The sequence below is a fragment of the Dipodomys merriami genome, unplaced genomic scaffold, assembly GCF_024711535.1.
Source record: "Dipodomys merriami isolate MVZ:Mamm:240054 unplaced genomic scaffold, mDipMer1.0.p SCAF_273, whole genome shotgun sequence".
In the NCBI taxonomy this organism is placed as follows: Eukaryota; Metazoa; Chordata; class Mammalia; order Rodentia; family Heteromyidae; genus Dipodomys; species Dipodomys merriami.
In genome coordinates this window covers 765344-786742 of record NW_027204193.1, presented here as the reverse complement: position 1 = coordinate 786742, position 21399 = coordinate 765344, and the positions used below count along the sequence as shown (strand labels likewise).

At 52.2% G+C, this 21399-nt stretch overlaps 1 protein-coding gene across 1 annotated transcript; it reads right to left on the bottom strand.

Annotated features, from left to right (window-relative positions):
• Positions 1-14619: 14619 nt before the first annotated feature.
• On the bottom strand, positions 14620-21061 carry LOC138837658 (COMM domain-containing protein 2). The gene is made up of 5 exons (XM_070036615.1): positions 20964-21061; positions 19745-19822; positions 18445-18527; positions 17772-17945; positions 14620-15117 (listed from the first exon to the last, which is right to left on the bottom strand). Exons 1-5 carry the CDS (start codon positions 21028-21030, stop codon positions 14920-14922), a joined length of 600 nt encoding a protein of 199 aa, XP_069892716.1. The 5' UTR covers positions 21031-21061; the 3' UTR covers positions 14620-14919.
• Between the last annotated feature and the right edge of the window lie 338 nt (positions 21062-21399).

Sequence of the window (21399 nt, the reverse complement as noted above, 5' to 3'; positions counted from 1 at the left end):
AGGAGGAGGGAAGGAAGGAGAGAAAGGGGGAAGAAGGGATGGACGGAAGGACTGTGGGCAGGAAGAGCTTTGGACTTAGTGAAGCTCCGAGACCGTCGGAGCCAGGCCCGCGGGAAGCGTGCCCATTCAGTGTCCCACATTGGTAGCAAAGGTGCCGCTAATTTAGGACCGCTGGGTGCAGCCAGGGCAGACTTAGGGGCCATGACCTCCAGGGCCCAGAGGGAGTGGCCTCAGGAGCAGCACCGCTGTCTTCACGGTGTGACCCGGGTGGCTGTCACGAAGTCCAGCCCTCTGCACTCACCACGCGGGGCCATCTCCACCAGCCGCCTGGGGGATCAAAAGGACACTGGTGACGCAGACCATAGCCCTTGCTGCGGAGAGCAAGAAAGAGAGCGAGAACGGAACGGCGGAATCTGCCTCCCCCGGCCCCAGCCCCCACCTGCTGTTGAGCCCCTTCCTGCTCCAGCCTCCCTCAGAGATGGCCCCTTTGCCGTCACTGGTCTGGGTGTAGCTTCAGAATGCGTTAGACATGGTGTCTAACGTGCTAAGATCCTCACACCTGCACCTTATTCTCAGGAATCCCTCCCAGAGACTGGATCCCAGAGACGCCATCTTATCAAGCTCTGGTCCCTGCCATGGTGAGTATCAGCCTGCAGAATACCTGTCCCGGCCTCTTCTCACCCCGGTCGGCATCTCCTCACCGGCACAGCAGACCGGTGACAGGCCTGGGTGTGTGGATGCTCTGGACGCAGGACTAAATGATAGAGAAGAAGAGTTGGCGCCGTCCCAGGACCAAATTATAAGCGAGTATGGTTCGTCCCTCACCAAGATGAACCGTTCCTGATTCTTTCTGACTGGCGGGAACTCAGCTACTTTGTCTAGGCGATGTTCCCCCCTCCTTTCCCCCTCCCATGTCACACTTGACACCTGTCTAGAGAGCAAGCGGTGCCACGGCGGCCTCCCACTGCTCCGCTGGAGCCTGCACTCTGTGGCCCTTTTCTGGACAGGGTCCCCCTCTGAAGTCTGCACAGTCCTGTGTGGTCTGGAGAACTAAAATACAGGACACCCGGAATACCACCTGGAAATGCTCCTGCGTGGAAAATGCAAAAGAGATGCAGTGAACGCCGACACCTGCTACTGACCCAGGCGCAGCCCCAGGAGTCCGTGGCTGCCTCCCTGGGTCCCTTTCCTCCGCAGGCTGACAGGCTCCCAACCCACACCGACCACGTGCGTTCCATACGGACAGCACTGTGACGCCCCCACGGTGTTCCCACCAGCACCACAAAAGCTCTGCGCGTGAGATTAGTTCCCATCCCACCTCAGCCCACACCGACTCTCCTCCAAACACTCGGGGCCACGGGGCTTTAGCTCGGCAGCTCTACCAACCAGAGTTGCATGTACAACGCCGGCCCTCAAAGGCGCGCCTCAGCCACCACACTGGGCAGCGGTGATGGCAGGGGCTTCTGGGCACGTTTGGGTCCCTGGATGGACAGGCTTGCCAGGTGCCAGCAAGAACCAACCCGTGCTTTTCATCTTGACGTGCGCAGGACACTCTCTGTGTTCACGCATGTGAGAGACGTGGTCTTGGCGCGGCAAGCTGATGGTAGACCCCTCTCCGACTGCTGCTCAGGCTGTCCGTCATGTTGGTTACAGGACTCCTCCCTTAGGATCTCCCCCGCCCCCCAAAAAAGAAAATTTAGATGAAAAACATACGTGCTAACATTTGCCAGCAGTCTAGGTCCTTGACAATCACGACTTACTCCACAACCCCATCTCCACCCCTCCAAATGTACAAATCGACCCACGTCTCACTGCAGAATGAAGGATGGTCAGCTTTCTCCTTGTAGATGACTTCAGTCACCCAGAGAACTCTGACACTGTCTGTCTTTCTGTCTGTCCATCTGCCTGTCTCTCTGTCATCACCAGTACGCAGGCTGGAAGGAGCTGGCCAGCGTGGGGGGTGGCAGCCCCGGCGCTGGTGCCGGGAAGCCTGCGGTGGGGAAGGCATGTGTCATGGGGACCCCATCTGGCCCACACATGTTGTTTACGTCCACGTCCACATAAAAGGTGACAAACAACCCAGGAGGGCTTGGCCAACACACAGAAACATTTACGACAACACGCAGCAGTTATGTCGGCCAAAAGAGTGAAAAACCAGCTCGAAACTAATGACCCCTTTACGGAATCATTCCAAGAGTCATGAGTTTGTGTCATCAGAGGGCTCTGGGTTCTGGCACAGAAAACCTAAGTTTTCGGAATAAATCATTGAAAATCTTTTTTGGAATGGTTACCTTATTGTTATTATAAAGGTGATATTCCAAAGGTGACAGAGGGATTACAGTTATGAGTCAGGTAATGAGTACATTTCCTTTTATACCGTGTCTTCCCTTCCCTCACTCTCTTTTAAATTCTTAAAGACCACCAGCGCCCGGCTTTGAATAATTTTTAAAAATAATTTGTACTGAGATTAAGTGATTACATAAAATTGTTTTTTCTTTAAGATCTCCAAACCTCCATTATAGGCTCACACCTATAATCCCAGCTACTCAGGAGGCTGAGATCTGAGGATCATAGTTCAAAGCCACCCTGGGCAGGAAAGTCTGTGAGACTCTTATCTCCAATGAACCACCAGAAAGCTGGAAGTGGTGCTGTGGCTCAAGTGGTAGAGTGCTTGCCTTGGGCTGAAGAGCTGAGGGACAGCGACCAGGCCCAGAGTTCAAGCCCCAGGACTGACAAAAAAGAAAAAAAGTAAAGTGATTTAAAGAAATTAAGAGGGGAGGGAATAATGATAGCAAAAGACGTTCCGTAGTTGAGAAGCTGGACCGTGGGAGCTGGTGGTCCTGGGAAAGGGAGACGTCTGGTACACAGGTGAACTGCACCTTCCTTAAGCTACAGCTCCGTAACCGGAGGAAGCCATGTCTGCAGGAAGCATGGCACAGCTCTCAAAAGCCAGAACTTGGGTGCTGTGTGAGCGCTCAGAGGCTCCTGCGTGGCAGGCTTGGTGGCCTCCCGGCCGCTCACAGGACGTGACGGGTCCTGAGGACTCGCACCTAACCAGGGGAAGGGCTTCTGATGCATTCACGAGGGAGGTGGTGGGAACCCACAGCGTCTGGAGGAAGTACATTGTGGGGTGGTGACTCGGCGGGTCAAGGTCAAGGGTCTAGCGGTCTGTCTGCTTCCCACCCCCTTGTGGACACCTCCACGCCCTCTCCACCATGATGCTCTGTTCAACGCAAGCCCCAAACAACAGAGCCGAGACGACCCAGGGCCAAAAACTCCTCAAACCCTGAGCCGAGACGAAGCCTTCCCACTTTGAGTGGCTGCTCTCGAACAAAGCAGTTGTCAAGGAATGCAAGTCCCGGTCGGAAGGAGCTGGCAATTGTGAATCCACCCAGGAGACAAGATTCCACGGCAGTTTCCAGAAACTAAAGGGAAACGGTAGATAGATCGCTGCAGTGGGCAATGCTTGGAGAGAAAGTCTAATTCCAAACCCACATTTATAGGACAGGGAATTGAAACCAAAGGCTCAATGTGTTTGAGTTGGACTGAGAAACAGATGACAGTGGAGACTGCTTCCTAATCCCTGGATATCAACAAATTGCAATGATGGTGGATGCCATGGGCAGCTGACTAGGCATTTCTAGGGCCAATTAGCCAATTAAAGTAGGTAGAAATAACTACCACAATCTTGCAGTTAGTTCAAGAAATACTAAGTAATATACCCAAACAGAAACATTTATACATAATTGCTTAAGAAGAGAAGCTAAATTCAAACTCTAAAACCTATTTTGTGGCGGGGGGGGGGGGGGGGTCATGGGGCTTGAACCCAGGGCCTGGGTGTTGGCTCTGAACTTTTTACTCAAGGTTAATATTCTACCACTTGGAGTCACTGCACTACTTCCAGCTTTTTAGTGGTTAATTGGAGATAAGAGTCTCACAGACTTTCCTGCCTTAGCTGGTTTCAAACCTTGATCCCCAGATCACAGCCTCCTGAGCAGCTAGGATTATAGGCACAAGCTACCCAACTGGCTCTGAAGCTCATTTTAAAAAACTGTTACGATATGCAGCCTTGAAAAATAATGTTCAAAAAGAAAAAAGCCAGAAATGGCGCTTTGGCTCAAGTGGTAGAGCGCTAGCCTTGAGCTGAAGAGCTGAGAGACAGCGCCCAGTCCCAGAGTTCAGGCCCCACGACCGGACCCCCCCCCAAAAAAAGAAAAAGAATGTTCAGACTTAAATGGTTTAAGCACGTTTGTGCAGTTCAACCAACTTTGCACTGGCTTTGTACACATGTATGAGAACTCTGTCTTTTCTAGAGAGAACAGGGCAAAGAAGGGCAACTGGCCAGATGTTCTTACAAAACACAAGGCAAGTCCATGATTTTTCTCAGAAGCCTAGTATGGTTGGCTGGCAGGAAACCTAGAGAAACTTTTAAGGAAAGAAAAGACTCGGGGCTAGGGACAGAGCTCAATGGTAGAGGTAGAAAAATTGTGTGTGTGTGTGTGTGTGTGTGTGAGAGAGAGAGAGAGAGAGAGAGAGAGAGAGAGAGAGAGAGAGAGAGAGCGTGCATGCACCCACGCGTGAGAGGGGAGGGGGGAGGCTTACAACAAAGATCCAAAGGAAAGTGGCAATGCTTCAGTTTTAGCTGGACTTGTATCCAACTGCTCAGTGGTACAACAGGATTCTGCACAAGCCTTTTTATAAGCTGGCCTGGCAGGCCATTTTTATTGCACAAGCCCCTGTACTGAATTTTCCGTATTAACTTGCTTCCATTGTTCTAGGTCAGGCCTGCAGTAACTTTAGTCCTCTTCCAGATGTTTCCTGACATCAGCTTCCAAGATGTGAGGGCCAGCTGTCTTTAAAATTGCAGGAACTCTGCGTTGTGTGCATTGCTTATGCAAATGGAAAAGCCTGGAGAAGCCAGCAGCCAGAGCCCAGGATGAAAGGCAGGGGGAGGGCCGGGCGGGGGCGGGGGGGGGGGGGAAGGGTTGGGGGGGAGCTGGGCGGCCTGCACAGTCTAGGTAGAGAGCCAAGAAAGCAAGCCGCCTTTGATGGCTGCCCCTGCCTCCGGCTGTCCTTAGTGTCCTCAGCTCCCGGGTCAGGACGGGATTCTGGAAGCTTCCACGTTCAGTGTCCGTGACAGTAGGTGGACTGCCCACAGACTTCTCAACCTCCAGATCAGCAGTTAGTTAACAAAGGAGTGTCCTCAGAGATGAAGACAAACTCCTCCTGCGTAGTGTGGCCGAGTCTGCTTCAGGAATGAAGAGAGGGTGGGGCCTTCCAGGGAGCTTAGAAAGACCTGAGTAAAACCATCTCTTCTCACAGCACCCTGCCTGCTGGCCTGCGTGTGTGCCCGTGAGGGTCTGAGGGGAAGTTCTCAGGGACCAAGGCTCAGCCACGGCCTCGCTGGGCCGAGACCCCACAGCCACGTCACCGAGACAGGCTGGCCTCAGACTCGGGGTCACAAGCTCTCTCCCTGTTTCCTCAAGGGGCCCCAGCCCTCCTCCTCTCCTTCCTCCGTGGACTCTGCCCACATTTGACTCCCAGTGGCCAACAATGCCAGACCTTCCCGTTCTAGTTCATCTTCCCAACTGGCAGCTTGTATCGTTTCCTTGAACACATTCCTTGAAGACAGAGTCTGACTGGTTTGGGCGGGAGAGCAAGGCTGTCCGGATACCGCGTCCACCTGGGCTGGACACTCAGCCAGGTCCAGAATGACCTGGAGGAAGTCATGCCTGGGCTGGGTGCCACGCCAGGAGGGCTTCCTCCCAACGACCGGGGACGCGGCTGGCGGGTGTACGCAGTGCCCGGGAGGGCCCGGCCCTGCCAGTGCAAGCCCCAGAGCTGGGGTCAGATCTGACCACTTGCCAGTTGTGGAAAGCAGTGTTAATGACAGCTCTGAGCACGTGGATTATTGCTAAGATTAGATGGATTCACAGCCACAGAACATTTATGAAACATTCCTTCTAGCAAAGGAAGGAACTGGAACCAGTGAACTCAACTTCTGAGCCCCGTAAAGAGCAGACGAGGAAGTAACTCAGGGTCAGAGTCTGCACTTTGTGTCTTCTTTTCTTACTGTACCAAGCTCCAGGACCAGGACAAGAAATAAATAATGAAGTTGTGTTTAATAAAACCCCTGTCTACAGGAACCGTTAGGGTTACCTGTGCCAATTCTAAGACAAAGCAAAAGCGCTACGTTCTCTTCTATATACCTCAGGTGTTTTGATCTGCCGCGGCACCTTGGCACAGGTGAGCCCGGTGCCCAGAGAGGCAGGTCTGTCTTCCTATTTAGCAAGAGCCACCGCTCCTTGGAATGTGTGGATGGATGGATGGGGGGGGGGGGGGGGGGTCCTGTGCAAGCATTCCTTCCTCTCGGGTGTGTGGTGTGCTTGCTAGTGAGGGCTTCTGAAGATCAGAAAGCCCAGTGTCCAACTGTCCTCTGAAGCTCTTCAAGATGATGAGCAAGTTTGCAACTCCAGTTGAGAAAATCCCCTACATGCTCCAGTGAAGGATCTGGGACTTAGCATACGCCCTCTGGTGTCCACGGGCAAAGACAGGGTGACAGCCACAGCTGAGCTGGGGAGTGGCGTTCAGGCCTTGCGAGGCTGAGCCAGTGTCCTGAGAGGTGCGGGTGACGGGTGCGGGTGACGCTCTGCCTTCTGTCTGTCATTCCAGGATGTCATACCGGAGGGGTCGTATGTCCTGAGACTGGCTCACATCCTCCAGAAACAGGTCTTCCGGGCTCCACCTCCCTCAGAGCGTCACTGTAGTTTCAATTCACCTAATGCTGAGTGGACCCCGAGGGTCTTCCCCGTGCTACTGGCCATCTGCATACTTCTCAGGGAAAATGTGCAGCCTCTGTTCACTTTGAACTGTCATTGATTTTCAGGCGCTCCCTCCAAGTTCTCCTTATTTAATTTAAAATATATTCTCGTACATGAACTAGATCCGCACTCTACAGGCTGCCTCTTCATTTTGCTGACAGCCTCTTTTCATACAGTGTGCTAAAATTCTCCTGAAGTCCAGTTCAGCTGGGCTTTTTTTTTCTCAAAATTTTAGATTATGTGTTATTTGTCTGTTTTCTTTGTTAGCTACGCCTTTGATGCGACCAGAGACCCCTGGCAGACCCGAGGTTGTGATGCGCTGTCCTGTTTTAGGTGCTGCGCTCAGGAAGCGTGTCAGGTTGAGCTTTGTGGGTGCACTGGGGGAGGGCGCACTTCACTGTTGTGCAGTGTGCAGTGGGATGTCCTCCCCAGCAGCAGATGCTGCAAAGACCATCCTTTCCAGATAGAATGATTCGTCTTCCTTATAAAAATTTATTTGGCCACATAGGTAGGGGTTTGTTTCTACATTCTCTATTCTATTCCTCCAGCCTATGGGTCAGTCTTTATGCATAATTGTGCCCGCTTTATAATAAATGTTGCACTCAGGAACTGTGAGTGCGCGGGTATGGTGGTGCATTCCTGTAACACTGGCACTCATAAGACTGCGGTAGGAGGGTAGCAAGGTTGAGGCCAGCCTGCACTACACAGCGATTTTATGTTCTGGAGTCATTTGCTCCAGACTCAGATTGTAGCTACTGAGCTTGTCCTCACCACAAGCATCCCTCTCCCGCGGGCCCTGTCCTATCTGGCCCTGCGGTCTGGTCAGCACCTCGGTGGTGCTCTATTCACCGGCTGCCGCGGCAGGCCACGAGCACCCTGCTGGGTAAACACCCAAAGGACTGAGGCTCTGCATTTCTGGATGGTAAAAACGAATCCTGCTGGGCTATTTACCAGCAATTTGGTGAGGAGAGATGGCAAAGGCTACATGAGTGACAGGCTCTCCAGCCCAGCAAGATCCCTGACGAAGCCTTGTTCTAGAATCTGGTCTTCAGCTCGACTAACTCATAAACTTAAGTGTCGGCGCACACAGACCCACGGGGACTCTGAGGGCTGATGGATGCCAATTAACTAACTTGCAAGGAGAAACAGAACTGCAAGCAGGACTCAAATCCATGCCTGCTGGTTAGCACATTTTCTGTCTGTGGGAGACTTTTCATGCAATGCCAAATTGTAATCAGAAGGGTATTTGTGGAGCGCAGATCCACGCAGCGAATTCTCAACAAAGGAGACTGGCTGTCCCCGGGGATAGGTTGAGAGAGGGATTTTAGGGGAATTTGTGTGTTTTTGGTGTTTTCCCTAGTATGTGTAATTAAAAGGCACAGCCAATATTGTAATTCAATAGTTATTTTTGAGAAATGTAAATGCTATTGCTTTCATACTTAAAACTATGAACAGTAAAAGCCCAGCCCAACCCAGGAGAGGAGCTATCTATAAAACAGTCTCTCTGGAGGGTCCAGACGTTTTTTGTTTTTTTTTTGTCTTTCAAAATGAGGCAAGAAACATTGTTTATGGAATCACGGAACAAAAGCCATCCGTTGGTGGGATGGAAATCAAATTCTGTTTTCCATTTCTTTCTTGCGGCACAGTTTTGGGTTGAATACAATTACATCTAGCTTATTACTAGTGACTGCCGTGGGGACTGGTGGAGAAACACACCTGGGCCACGGGGACCATCTCACACGCCTAACAGGTGACCACACAGTTTGGCAGCAGCATTGTCACCAATTAGGCTGATGGACTGCAGACGTGACAGACACGGGCAGTTCCAGCATTTCCCGTCGTCATCTGGGGGCCACAAAGCTTTCTGGAAAGAGGACCTTACTCTTTTTTTTTTTTTTTTGGGTCTGGTCGTGGGGCCTGAACTCTGGGCCTGGGCGCTGTCCCTCAGCTCTTCAGCTCAAGGCTAGCGCTCTACCACTTGAGCCACAGCACCACTTCCGCCTTTTTATTTCCTGCTTATGTGGTGCTGAGGAATCGAACCCAGGGCCTCATGCATGCAAGGCAAACGCTCTACCACTGAGCCACCTTCCCAGCCCAGGACCTTACTCTTATCTCAGGAGAGTCTAATAAATCAGCCTATGGTCTGTGACCTAACGCAGCTCAATCAGAGAGCACCTGGGGATCTCACAAAACAGACAAAACCAGGCTCTTCTCCACCTTTCCCCGCATCTGCCAGTCTTCAGCAGGGCCATGATTAAGAGCAGGCCATCAACCACAAAGGCAAGCAAGAGAAAGATTCAGGGCCACCAACCAAAGTCAGAAAGCCAGAGGACTAAGTTTGCCCTTGGGCCCCACAGCTACCCCACCAAGGCATTCTAATTGTCTTAGCCATTTTCAGTTGTAGTTGAAGGCACTAATGGGCAAATCAGGGAGCCACTGAGTTGCGACGATCTGAATTTCTCATTCTCCAGTAGACTTCAACATGAGTCCGTAAAGCAAGTCACAGAGGTAGAGGAGGAGGCTGTAAAACTGCCTGTTCTTAACTTTACACTGTACAATACAAGCGCATGCAGAGACTCCATAGATCCCAGAATCCACAAAGCTGGGGTTGGGAATCAAAACACTCCCAAGCCCCTCAGAATCGCAAATGAGTGGCTTGAACCAAGAACCCTGGCCAGTTGGCCTTCCAGCTGAGTGGGCCCTGCGGAGCCAACGGTGTTTACGCTAAAGAAAGGCTGACGCAGTCTGTGAGGTCAGTGCAGAATGGCGTCTATGCACAAGACTGTGGCCTCCACGTTTCACCCCACCCTCCCTTCTCCTCCCCGTCTTCCTTTCATAGCAAGAGAGTGACTTGCGAGGGAAACAGAAAACCAGTCTAGTATTCAGTCAAGCCTGGCGGATCCCTGACAAGGATGGCAGCATGCGTGCGCAGGGAAGGGGCTCCTGGCTGTGGGCAGATGAGTGAGCCACACAGAATGGGTCATCAGGAGTGGGAGGCTGGAGGGAGGCCTCGAGAGAGAGAGAGAGAGAGAGAGAGAGAGAGAGAGAGAGAGAGAGGAGGCAGCATGTGGAGGCCAGGGCCAGACCCGAGCCACATAAAGACATCTGGACTCTATCACCTGCGGAGTCTTGAGCAGCTGGAGCATGGGTCTTCTCTGTGGATATAATCCTGACCATGGGTGAGGGACATACTGGGGTCTGGGAAGATGGGGCTTCTTATGAGAGGGGAGAGGCCAGACGGGACGGCTGGACGTCGCACAGGTACCAGGCAAAAGAACGCCAAAGCAACAAGCACAGGACCCGAGAACATTGGGAATGTAAGGCCACCGCCATAGGTGGTGAGTAGACAGAGGAACCAAGAGCGGCACAGCCCTGGGCCCAGCAACCACGTAGTAAGACCCCACAGTTCCTCAACACCGGGCACAAAAAGAAGCTCAAGTCTGTAGAACAATTGTACTCACCTTGAGTGTTATGTGCAGCATTTGGTAGATGGCTACATACATGTCAACCCGGGTGGCAGTATGGACCAGAGACCCACGGTTAACATGGTCAGAAAACTGATGGGGACACTGTGGAACAAACCATATTACCAGGCACAAGTCTGCGAAGAAAAATGGCTTAGGACAAGACTCTGGGAAACACGAGAGAATCCTACAAAGGAAAATGAGAATATGGTGTTAGATACAGAATGCAAAATGAAGAATGACCACAAAGGGAGGGGAAAACACCCCCTTCCCCCAGAAATGGCTGAGGAAAAGTATACATTTAAGCAATTAAGCATGGCAAATGCTGCTGAGATAGCTCATAAGGTGAGGACGGAGATGCAAAGCCAGAGACTCTGTGGAAAGGTGCTTTTGGAACAAGTCATCAGAATGGTTATCAGGAGTGGGGTGTGAATCAGGGGATGTGAGGACGAGTCAGATGGGAAATGCTTGCATCTTTATGATAAGGAAGATGGCTAAGTAGAAGCCTCAGAAGTGTCAGGATGCTGGAGAGTAGGGCTGAGAGAGGGTGGGGGGTGCCGTCCCACTGGGGGAGGAGGCAGGGGGTTGAAATCCTTGTTGAAATGGGAGACTAAGGTGGGACACCAAGATATCCCGGCAGTGCCAGGACATGCACGCATGTCCACTCCCTGGTAGGCACACTGCAGCATTTGATATTTATGTGATGGTATTTGTTTTATTTCTACCAGCAAACTGAAACAGAACGAAAGGATCAAGGCTCCCCCTGAACTGAACCTAAAGGCACAATGTCCAATGAGCCACCGGCTCGTTAAAAAAAGAAAGCTGTCTCTCCATACTCCCTTAAGAGAGCAAAGCAAGAGTTTCAATGAAGCCATCAGATGACTGAACTTCAAGACAATAACAGCAAACACAAGGTCGAGGAGGATCAAGTAGCAGAGCAACAGCCTAGCAAGTACAAGGTCCTGAGTTCAAACCTCAGTACCAACCACCAAGAAAAAAGCAAGACTGCAGAGTAAACTTCAACAAAAGCAACTGCTCTGTTCTCAAAACGGTTTTTACCTTTCCAAGATAAGGAAATAGACGAAGTAAACACAGACTTCCCTGTCTTTTCTGAACATCCACACATCTTATCTCAGTAAGAAATCTTTGACATTCAAGTAAAAGGATATACAAATAGCCTTTCGTGGACTGACTTTAGCTAAGTTTATCCACAGTTCCTCTAACTTCTCACTTTTGGGGAGGAGAGGGGGCTTGAACTCAGGGCCTTAGGCTCTCACTAGGCTTACTAGCTGGTGGCTCCATTTCTTGAGTCATGGCGCCAGACCAGATTTTTTGCTGGTTAACTGGAGACAAAGTCTGGCAGACCTTTCTGCCCAGGTTGGCTTTGAACCAAGATCTTCCAGGTTTCAACCTCCTAAGTAGCTAGGATTACAGGTGTGAGCTACCATTGCCGTCTAATTGTGTCCTCCTAGCCCCCAGGTACTGGGGTTTGAAATCAGAGTTTCTCACTTGCTAGACAGGTGCTCTTAACACTAAGTCATATCACCAGCTCAATAAAAACAACTTTTTAAGGCAAAGCTCAGTGAGAGATTTCACACGAAATGATTCCAAGGGTTTAAGAACTGCAGAGTGGAAGCAAAAATATCCAGGATGGAATACACAATAGCTAAACCCTAGCAAGCTGATGGGTTTTCACAAAAGACTTTCATTCCACTGCTCAAGATCAATGATAAGTCACTTCTGCCTTCTCGAAGAGCATAGTCAAAATGGCAAAAAAAAAAAAAAAAAAAAAAACCTTTTTGTTTTTAGTTAACTTTAAAAAAAACCCCTTCAGCCTTCAACTCACTTAAGTCTCTTGGGCTAGGTATATTCATGTGTCATAAAGACACGATTCTTCAAACCATGCCAGAAAATCCTATCCTCGCCACCTATACTTTCCCTGCTGAAACTCAGACTTCCCTGTATTCCCTTTTCCTCATTCTTTGAATTTTAATCTGTGTTTTTAGTCTTTGAGTTAACTGAGAGTTCTGGGAACTAAGCACATTCCTCTGAAAACCACAGGCATCTGCTTCTCCTTGAACACCGGCACGCAGGTGAAAAAGAATTCCACTTGCTTCTCCACGCGCACCTTGGGTGCCCCAGGGAGCCCCACCTGAGTGGTGGGGGAGTACATCCTGCCACCTCTCTGTGCCTGAGTGCCCCCCTCCCCCACCGTACTGTGCCCTGAGCTCAGCTTCCCCCGCAGTGCCACAGCTCCACCACGGCACCCTGGGGTTTCCAGGCATCTCCGGCAGATGCCAGTCGGAAGGAGCCCCTTTTCAGACTAACACCTCTCAGGAGAGCCTAAGGAAAGCATTTCCAGCAGATACCGACCATGGGAGCCCCTTCTTCACCCTCGCCCCCCGCCCCCGCCCCAGCTGTTGGATTCTTTCCATCCTAATGAGCTTATGGATTAAACAGGATGGAATGACCTGAGCACACACTAAACTGAGAAGATTAGGACTTTATCCTTTGCTCGACACACAACGGCAAACACTCCCAGCACTTAATAAATATTTAACAAAATTCAATCTGGGTGATGTCAAAGGAGCTAGGAAAGGGTTCAAAATTTGTTTTTTTTTTTGTTCTCCCCATACAATGCTACATATAACTGGATTACAGGTCCATGTAACAGAAAAGAAAAAACAAGTGAGGCAAAAGACCTCACACGGTTAATGGGAAGAGGCAAAAATCCTTTGAGTTTGGGATGCCGAGCTGACTGTTTGGCAATGAAGGAAAACCAAAGAGTAGTTCATTGGCCACTGAAGAGTAGTGAGTGAAGCTCAGGAGAGGAAAGCATGTGTGCTCCGTGGTACTGTGATGCAGTAATGGCACCGATGCACACTCAACAGAACACTCCAACTTAGAAAATGCTAACTTGGGGTTAGGCACTGGTGGCTCGCGCCTGTCATCCTAGCTACTCAGGAGGCTAAGATCTGAGAATTGCGATTCAAAGCCAGCCTGGGCAGGAAAGTCTGTGAGACTTTTATCGCCAATAAACCACTCAGAAAACTGGAAGCACTGTGGCTCAAGTGGTAGAGCGCTAGTCTTGAGCTGAAGAGCTGAGGGACAGCACCCAGAGTTCAAACCCTATAACTGACAAAAAAAAAGCAAAATAACCAAAAAAGGTGGAGGTGTGTGATGGTAGAAGCACCTGTGTACCAAGTGAAATGACTCAAGTTCAAGCCTTGATAGTACCAAATCCTATAGTTCTCCGTTATTGTACACACCATTTATGGGCTTGTGGCTAGCATGTACAGCTGAGTGCTGGTAGAAAGGAATTGTAAAAATAAAATAACAAGCTAGTGGTGGTGCCTGCACAGCAGCCAGGAGGCTGAGCCTGAAGGGTCATGAGGTGGGAACAGACCTGAAGTACACACACACACTCATTCATATATGTACATACACGCACACCCATAAACACACACAAAACACTAGGTGTATGTATGTGTACATATATGTGTGTACCTACAGATGTAAGTATATATGTAAATAACTGGCAAAAAAGCCTGGCTGGAAATATGGCTTAATTATGGCAAAGTACCAGAAAAGCAAGCAATCTGAGCAAGTGTTCAAGTCTCAGTACAGGCAAACAGAAATCAAGTTTGCAAGGAAGAAACAATATTTGTTTGTATCATAATAAAGATGCCCTTCAAACAGTGACTGCAATTCATACCTGAATAATCAAGTGTCTGTGTTTGAAATTTAAAGATGCAAATGATACTGTCTTTTAGTTGCCCTGGGTATCAAGAAAATTATCCTTCAAAAATGTAGTACATGGGGGCTGGGAAGGTGGCTCAGTGGTAGAGCACTTGCCTTGCATGCCTGAGGCCCTGGGTTCGATTTCTCAGCACCACATAAGCAAAAAGAAAAAAAGCCGGAAGTGGTGCTGTGGCTCAAGGGGTAGAGGGCTAGCCTTGAGCTGAAGAGCTGAGGGACAGCACCCAGGCCCAGAGTGCAGGCCCCACGACCGGACCAAAAATAAAAAAAATGTAGTACATGACTACTCAAATTTGAGTACTACTGAAGTGAATTAGCCATCACAATCTGGATGGAAAATACTACTTTGTCATCACATACAAAGCTGCACCGGCTGCCAATAGTGGAGGCATATTGTTAGAAAAATTATCTTTTCTTTTAAATAATTCTATGCTAGTAAATATGTAGGGTGCTTTTAAAATCCCAAAACACTAAACTCCTAAATAGTATTAAACTGTGAATTTTGTTTTCAAAGCTTGATCAACAAGGAGAAAATTGTAATGGTAAGCAGACACAAAAACACACTGAAACCAGAATACTCCTATATAGAAGATGGCTGCTTCAACTATATTTACACGTTTAAAATACAAAAGAATTTCCATCTGTCCCGAAGCTGTCTGTATGTAGCACCAGGGAAGGAACTTAAGGTCAGTTCTGACCATAGCCTCAGTGTAGAACAGAAGAAGAAATCCAGGGATATGCTCATCGCCATCACTCAACAAGAAACTGCTCTTGAAAAACACCCCTGGAAACCGGCAGTCTACGAGTGACCACTGCTCAACAAGACCCCGGCCTTCAAGGGCGACCCCGGACGCGGAACAACGCTGAACCTGCCGCTACTTGATGTTGCGGATGACCCTCCGACAGTGGCTGGTTTTCATCTCCGCCAATGCTTGCTCCAGCTGCTGGACCAGATGAAGCAGGGTGGCCGGGTCCGTCTGCACAATTCTGGTGCTGTGGCCTCCGTTCTGATCCAGGTGCAGCTTCAGGGTCACTGACGGCTTAATCTGCTGCCTGAGGCTTCTGCTGGCAAGCTGGATGGTCCATGGAAAAGGCACAGTAACAAGTGAACACTGCCTTAACACCTCATACAAAACTCAAAACATAAAGTGACAAGCTTCAAAATGAAAAGCAAACCTTAAACTCTCTAGAGAAAAATAAGAATACAAATGATGCCTATGGTTTGGAAAACTTTCTTAAACATGGTACAAAAGGCACAAACCATAGAGACAAAACTAATTAGTTTAAGGTTACATTAATGTATTTTCTTCCTTCAAGTCAATCCAAACTGGAAGAAGCTATTTAGCAACACTCATGAAACAAAGAAGTCAGTACCCAGGGTGTACAACAAATTCCTGAGGCCCAGTATCAGGGCTGGGCCTCACTTGTAATGCTGATGGTGTAGCAAAGACCTCAAACTCTGCATAAATGCATACATCCTTTTATGTGTTTATGGTATTTATTAATATATATGCATGTATGTCTTTTTGTACATATATAAATAGACTGGTCTCGAGCTCCTGGCCTCAAGAGATACTGTCTCAGACTCCCATGTAATTGGGACTCATGGCGCAAGTTTCTATGCCTGGTTCTTCCTCTTATTTATGGCTTTAAAAATAGAGAAATTTAAAAACAAAACATAAAGGGTTGTCTCTTTTTTTTGCGCTAATCCTGATCCTGGGGCTTGAACTCAGGGCCTGGGCCCTGTCCCCTGATATTTTTGCTCAAGGCTGGTGGTCTACCAATTGAGCCACAGCTCTACTTCTAGCCTTTTGTTGGTTAGTTGGAGGTAAGAGTTACATGGACTTTCTTGCTCTGGCTATCTTCAAACTGCGTTTCTCAGATCTCAACCTCCAGAGTAGCCAGGATTACAGGTGTGAGCCACTGGCACTCAACCTCAAAGTGAGTCTTTAACTACTTTTTCTATACAAGAAGCAAGAAATGTTTCTTCTGCTTCTCCCTACTTTAACCGTTTTTTACTAAAATAAATCCTTGATAAAACTTGAAAAAAATAAGCTAAAAGATGAATCTCACAAAAATAATGTGAGAGGAAGACATGAAGTATCTGTATTTATGTTTCTGGGGATGAATGCAGGGCTAGACAAGTACTCTCAAACTTCACCCCCACAGAGCATGTAGAGGATCACTGCGTGTGTACTCTGTGTGTGTGCGTGGGTGTGTGTGCACGCAGGGAGGTACAAGGCCAGTAGGTCTATGCACTGGAAGGCAGGATTAAAGAAGAACATGCCGTGGCCGGCAGGAGGGCATGGGTCCTGTCTGGTCCCTTCCATCTGTGACAACTCCTCAGGCTGCACTGGACTGTTTATTTCCCTTTGTGTGTGCTACACTTTAAAAGGAAACCTGCATACCTTTCTCCTTACCCCAAATACCTATTTCTTAAAAACTACACAAGTGAAATAGCTGAACATATTGAAAACAAAGGGAAACAAACTACTGTAAATATCTGAAAAAGGATATTAAATCAAAGTTTCCAACCAGAATTTGGTTAGGGTAGTCAAGAATACAATAAGCATGGCTGTTCTTGCTGCTCTTTTCTTGCTCTCTCTGTTCTATTCTAGCTCTCTCTCTGTTCTTTTCTTGCTCTCTCTCTTTCCCAGCCATGTGGAGTGCCAACCTTGCCTGGTCCCATCAGGTCTACTGAATAAACCTACCCCTTACCTGAATACCACGTGAGTGCTACTGTTCTTACCCCTCTTTCTGCTCTTCTCTAGCTCTTTCCTCTCTTTCCTCTCTTTCCCAGCTCTCTCTCATTCCCAGGCCTTTCCCAGCCATGTGGAGTGCCACCCTTGCCTGGTCCCAGCAGGTCTACTGAATAAACCTACCCCTTACCTGAATACCACGTGCGTGCTGGTGCAGTTCTTACTCGGCTACCTCTTTTTAAAAACCTAACATAAATGGTGCCGTGACTCGGATAAAGGCTTAAAGTCAGGATAGCTGGGATTTCTCTGTTTTTTTCCTCTTTTTTCTTTTTTTTGTTCTTCCCTTTTTGCTCTGAGGAATTTGATGTGGCCACACCTTTCCCCGCCCATACCCTACATAAGGCCTAGCCTAGGCCCAGATGCTCTCTGGCTGCTCTTTTCTTGCTCTCTCTGTTCTATTCTAGCTCTCTCTCTGTTCTTTTCTTGCTCTCTCTCTTTCCCAGCCACGTGGAGTGCCAACCTTGCCTGGTCCCAGCAGGTCTACCCCTTACCTGAATACCACGTGAGTGTTACTGTTCTTACCCCTCTCTCTGCTCTTTTCTGGCTCTTTTCTCTCTCTTTCCTCTCTTCCCAGCTCTCTCTCATTCCCAGGCCTTTCCCAGCCACATGGAGTGCCAACCTTGCCTGGTCCCAGCAGGTCTACTGAATAAACCTACCCCTTACCTGAAAAAAAAAAAAAAAAAAAAAAAGCATGGCTAACTCTTAAACAATCTATATCTTTTTTTTTTTGGGGGGGTCCAGTTGTGGGGCCTGAACTCTGGGCCTGGGCGCTGTCCCTCAGCTCTTCAGCTCAAGGCTAGCGCTCTACCACTTGAGCTACAGCGCCACTTCTGGCTTTTTTCTTTTTGCTTCTGTGGTGCTGAGGAATCGAACCCAGGGCCTCAGGCATGCAAGGCAAGCACTCTACCACTGAGCCACCTTCCCAGCCCCAACAATCTATATCTTATGTCAGGTTGAAAAAGCCGTACCTGTACATCCAATCTCCATTCAAGGCTATGGTAGCTGGGCAGCGCCGGCGCCAGTTCACTCAGAATATTTCTGATCTCCTTTCTGTTGTCCAGATAAAGCTGAAGCAGTAATTTGTTCAACTCTTCAGAGAATCCGAGAACAAAAACAGAGTCTTGGAAATCCAGTTCAGAAATCTAAAGTCAATTGAGTTTAACAGAGTATCAAGATTTATTTTTGTCCAGTAAATACACTCGAGAACTACACACTTAAGAAGGACATATTAAATTGTAACCCCCTTGTACAATCAGAAAAAAGAGTTCAGAAAAAGAGTAAAAAATACAAGAGGTGTACATGATATCCCATAATGCATTTGCCTACAAGATTCTTTATAGTTTAAAGGAAACCACAGCCTATTCTTCCAAAATCTGACTTAGTGGTACATGCAAACACTTAATCACCCATGTAATACTAGCTGCTCAGCAGGCTGAGACCTGAAGACCTAGCCGGAAAGTCAGTGAGACTCTTATCTCCAATTAAACATTAAAAGCAGGTTAGAGCTGTGGCACAAGTTGTAGTCTTAAGCAAAAAAGCTAAAGGACAGCACCCAGGCCCTGAGTTCAAACCCCAGTCCCACCACGCACACATGCACACACAGAATCCAGGTTAATCAAAGCAGTCAGTAGAAGCCCTTACCATGAGCTTTGAGCTCTCTGTGAGGAGGTATGTTAATCCTTCCACACCATGCTGGATGGTGTCACTACTCACATTGAGTTTTCCTGAGAAAAAGTGGTGAAAATGGAACACATTTTTGTGTATTCTCTTTCCTGTGACTCAAGCTACATTTAAAAGTAAACATTTTCAGGTACTCCCGTGTTTTCAAGCCCTGCAATGAAGGAGACTAAGTTGGGCGAGTCTCCTCTCCCCTTCAGATGCTGTCAGCATTTCCTTCCTAGGAACCATGACAACATGCAGAGTGAAGCACAGCCCCGAGCCAGCACTCCCTTTCTAGCCTGGCAGAGGAGGAACCTGACTTCACCCCCAGGCCACAGTCCTCCAGGGAAAACACACTTCAGCAAAAGAAAGCTCCCCACAGCCCAACCAGCTAGCCACAGCCCTCACACAGTATTTTACTAAGTATCACAGCATTCCTGCAAGGCAGATGATACGAGGTTTACTTATTTTGTACCAGTACTGGAGCTTGTACTCTGGACCTCTCAGATGCTCAGTTTCTTTTTTTTTGTTTTTGTTTTTTTTGTCGGTCGTGGGGCTTGAACTCTGGGCCTGGGCGCTGTCCCTCAGCTCTTCAGCTCAAGGCAAGCGCTCTACCACTTGAGCTACAGCGCCACTTCCGGTTTTCTGGTGGTTTATTGGAGGCAAGAGTCTCACGGTCTCTCCTGCCCGGGCTGGCTTTGAACTGTGATCCTCAGATCTCAGCCTCCTGAGTAGCTAGGATTACAGGCGTGAGCCACCAGCGCCCGGCGCTCAGTTTCTTTTGTTCATGACTGGTGCTCGACTCCTTGAGCCACAGCTCCATTTCCAGCTTTTTTTGCTGGTTAACTGGAAGTTAAGAGTCTCTAGGATTTGTCTGCAAGGCAGGCCTCAGATCTCAGCCTCCTGAGTAGCCAGGATTACCGGTTCAGGGCACCAGTGCCTTTTTAAGTATAAAGAAGCTGATATAAGGGACTGTTAGAAGACTTGCTGACATGCTCCCCCACCCCCCCCCTCCCCCGGCCCCAGCCACTTGGGGGACCAGAGGGATTGTGGCCTGACAGAAGATCACCACGGAGGGTGACCCCTCCTGCGACAGGAGCAAAACCCTGGGGCTCATAAGCCACTCCCTCTCTGGCCAGAGAGTGGCCAGCAGCGCGCACTGCCCGCGGGCCTGCCCCCCCCCCCGCAACTCCCCCCCCCCCGCGCCGGCCGGCCTGCCCCCCCCCCGCAGCTGCCCCCCCAGCACAGCCCCCCGTCCGGCCCGCAGGCCGCTCCCTCTTACTGGCGGCGCCATCGTAGACCTTGGGGTTCGACCCCCGCCGCAGGAACTCCACGGCGATGCGCCCGAACTCGGCGACCACTGAAAAGCAAGCGGGAAGGTGAGCGCGGGCGCCCGCGCCTCCCGGCCCCGCGCCTCCCCGCGCCCCGCCCCGGGCCTCCCCGCGCCCCGCGCCTCCCCGCGCCCCGCGCCTCCCGGCCCCGGGCCTCCCCGCGCCCCGGGCCTCCCCGCGCCTCCCCGCGCCTCCCCGCGCCTCCCCGCGCCCCGCGCCCCGCGCCTCCCCGCGCCTCCCCGCGCCCCGCGCCTCCCCGGGCCTCCCCGCGCCCCGCGCCTCCCCGCGCCCCGCCCCGGGCCACCCAGCGCCTCCCCGCGCCTCCCCGCGCCCCGGGCCTCCCCGCGCCTCCCCGCGCCCCGCGCCTCCCCGCGCCTCCCCGCGCCCCGCGCCTCCCCGCGCCCCGCGCCTCCCCGCGCCCCGCCCCGGGCCACCCAGCGCCCCGCGCCTCCCGGCCCCGGGCCTCCCCGCGCCCCGCGCCTCCCCGCGCCTCCCGGCGCCCCGGGCCTCCCCGCGCCTCCCCGCGCCCCGGGCCTCCCCGCGCCCCGGGCCTTCCCGCGCCTTCCCGCGCCTCCCCGCGCCTCCCCGCGCCCCGGGCCTTCCCGCGCCTCCCCGCGCCCCGCGCCCCACCCGCGCCTCCCGGCGCCCCGGGCCTCCCCGCGCCCCACCCGCGCCTCCCGGCGCCCCGGGCCTCCCCACGCCCCGGGCCTTCCCGCGCCCCGGGCCTTCCCGCGCCTTCCCGCGCCTCCCCGCGCCTCCCCGCGCCCCGGGCCTTCCCGCGCCTCCCCGCGCCCCGCGCCCCACCCGCGCCTCCCGGCGCCCCGGGCCTCCCCGCGCCCCGGGCCTCCCCGCGCCTCCCCGCGCCCCGGGCCTTCCCGCGCCTCCCCGCGCCCCGCGCCCCACCCGCGCCTCCCCGCGCCCCGGGCCTCCCCGCGCCCCGGGCCTCCCCGCGCCCCGGGCCTCCCCGCGCCTCCCCGGGCCTCCCCGCGCCTCCCCGGGCCTCCCCGCGCCTCCCCGCGCCTCCCGGCGCCCCGGGCCTCCCCGCGCCCCGGGCCTCCCCGCGCCCCGGGCCTCCCCGCGCCTCCCCGGGCCTCCCCGCGCCTCCCCGGGCCTCCCCGCGCCTCGGGCCTCCCCGCGCCTCCCCGGGCCTCCCCGCGCCTCGGGCCTCACCCGCGCGGTCCACCCGCGGCAGGAAGGCCAGGTGCGCCCGGTGCTCCGCGGACAGGTCCAGCAGCATCTCGGCCGCTCCACTCCACTCCGCGCCGCCCGCCCGCCTGCGCGCGCACTTCCGGCGGCGCCGCCCGCGCACTTCCGGCGCGGTCCGGCGGAAGCAGGCTCCGGCGTGGCGCCGCGTCCCGGCTCCCCGCGTCCCGGCTCCCGCGTCCCGGCTCCCCGCGTCCCGGCTCCCGCGTCCCGGCTCCCGCGTCCCGGCCCCCCGCGTCCCGGCTCCCCGCGTCCCGGCTCCCGCGTCCCGGCTCCCGCGTCCCGGCCCCCCGCGTCCCGGCTCCCCGCGTCCCGGCTCCCCGCGTCCCGGCCTCCCGCGTCCCGGCCCCCCGCGTCCCGGCTCCCCGCGTCCCGGCTCCCCGCGTCCCGGCCGGCTCTCCCG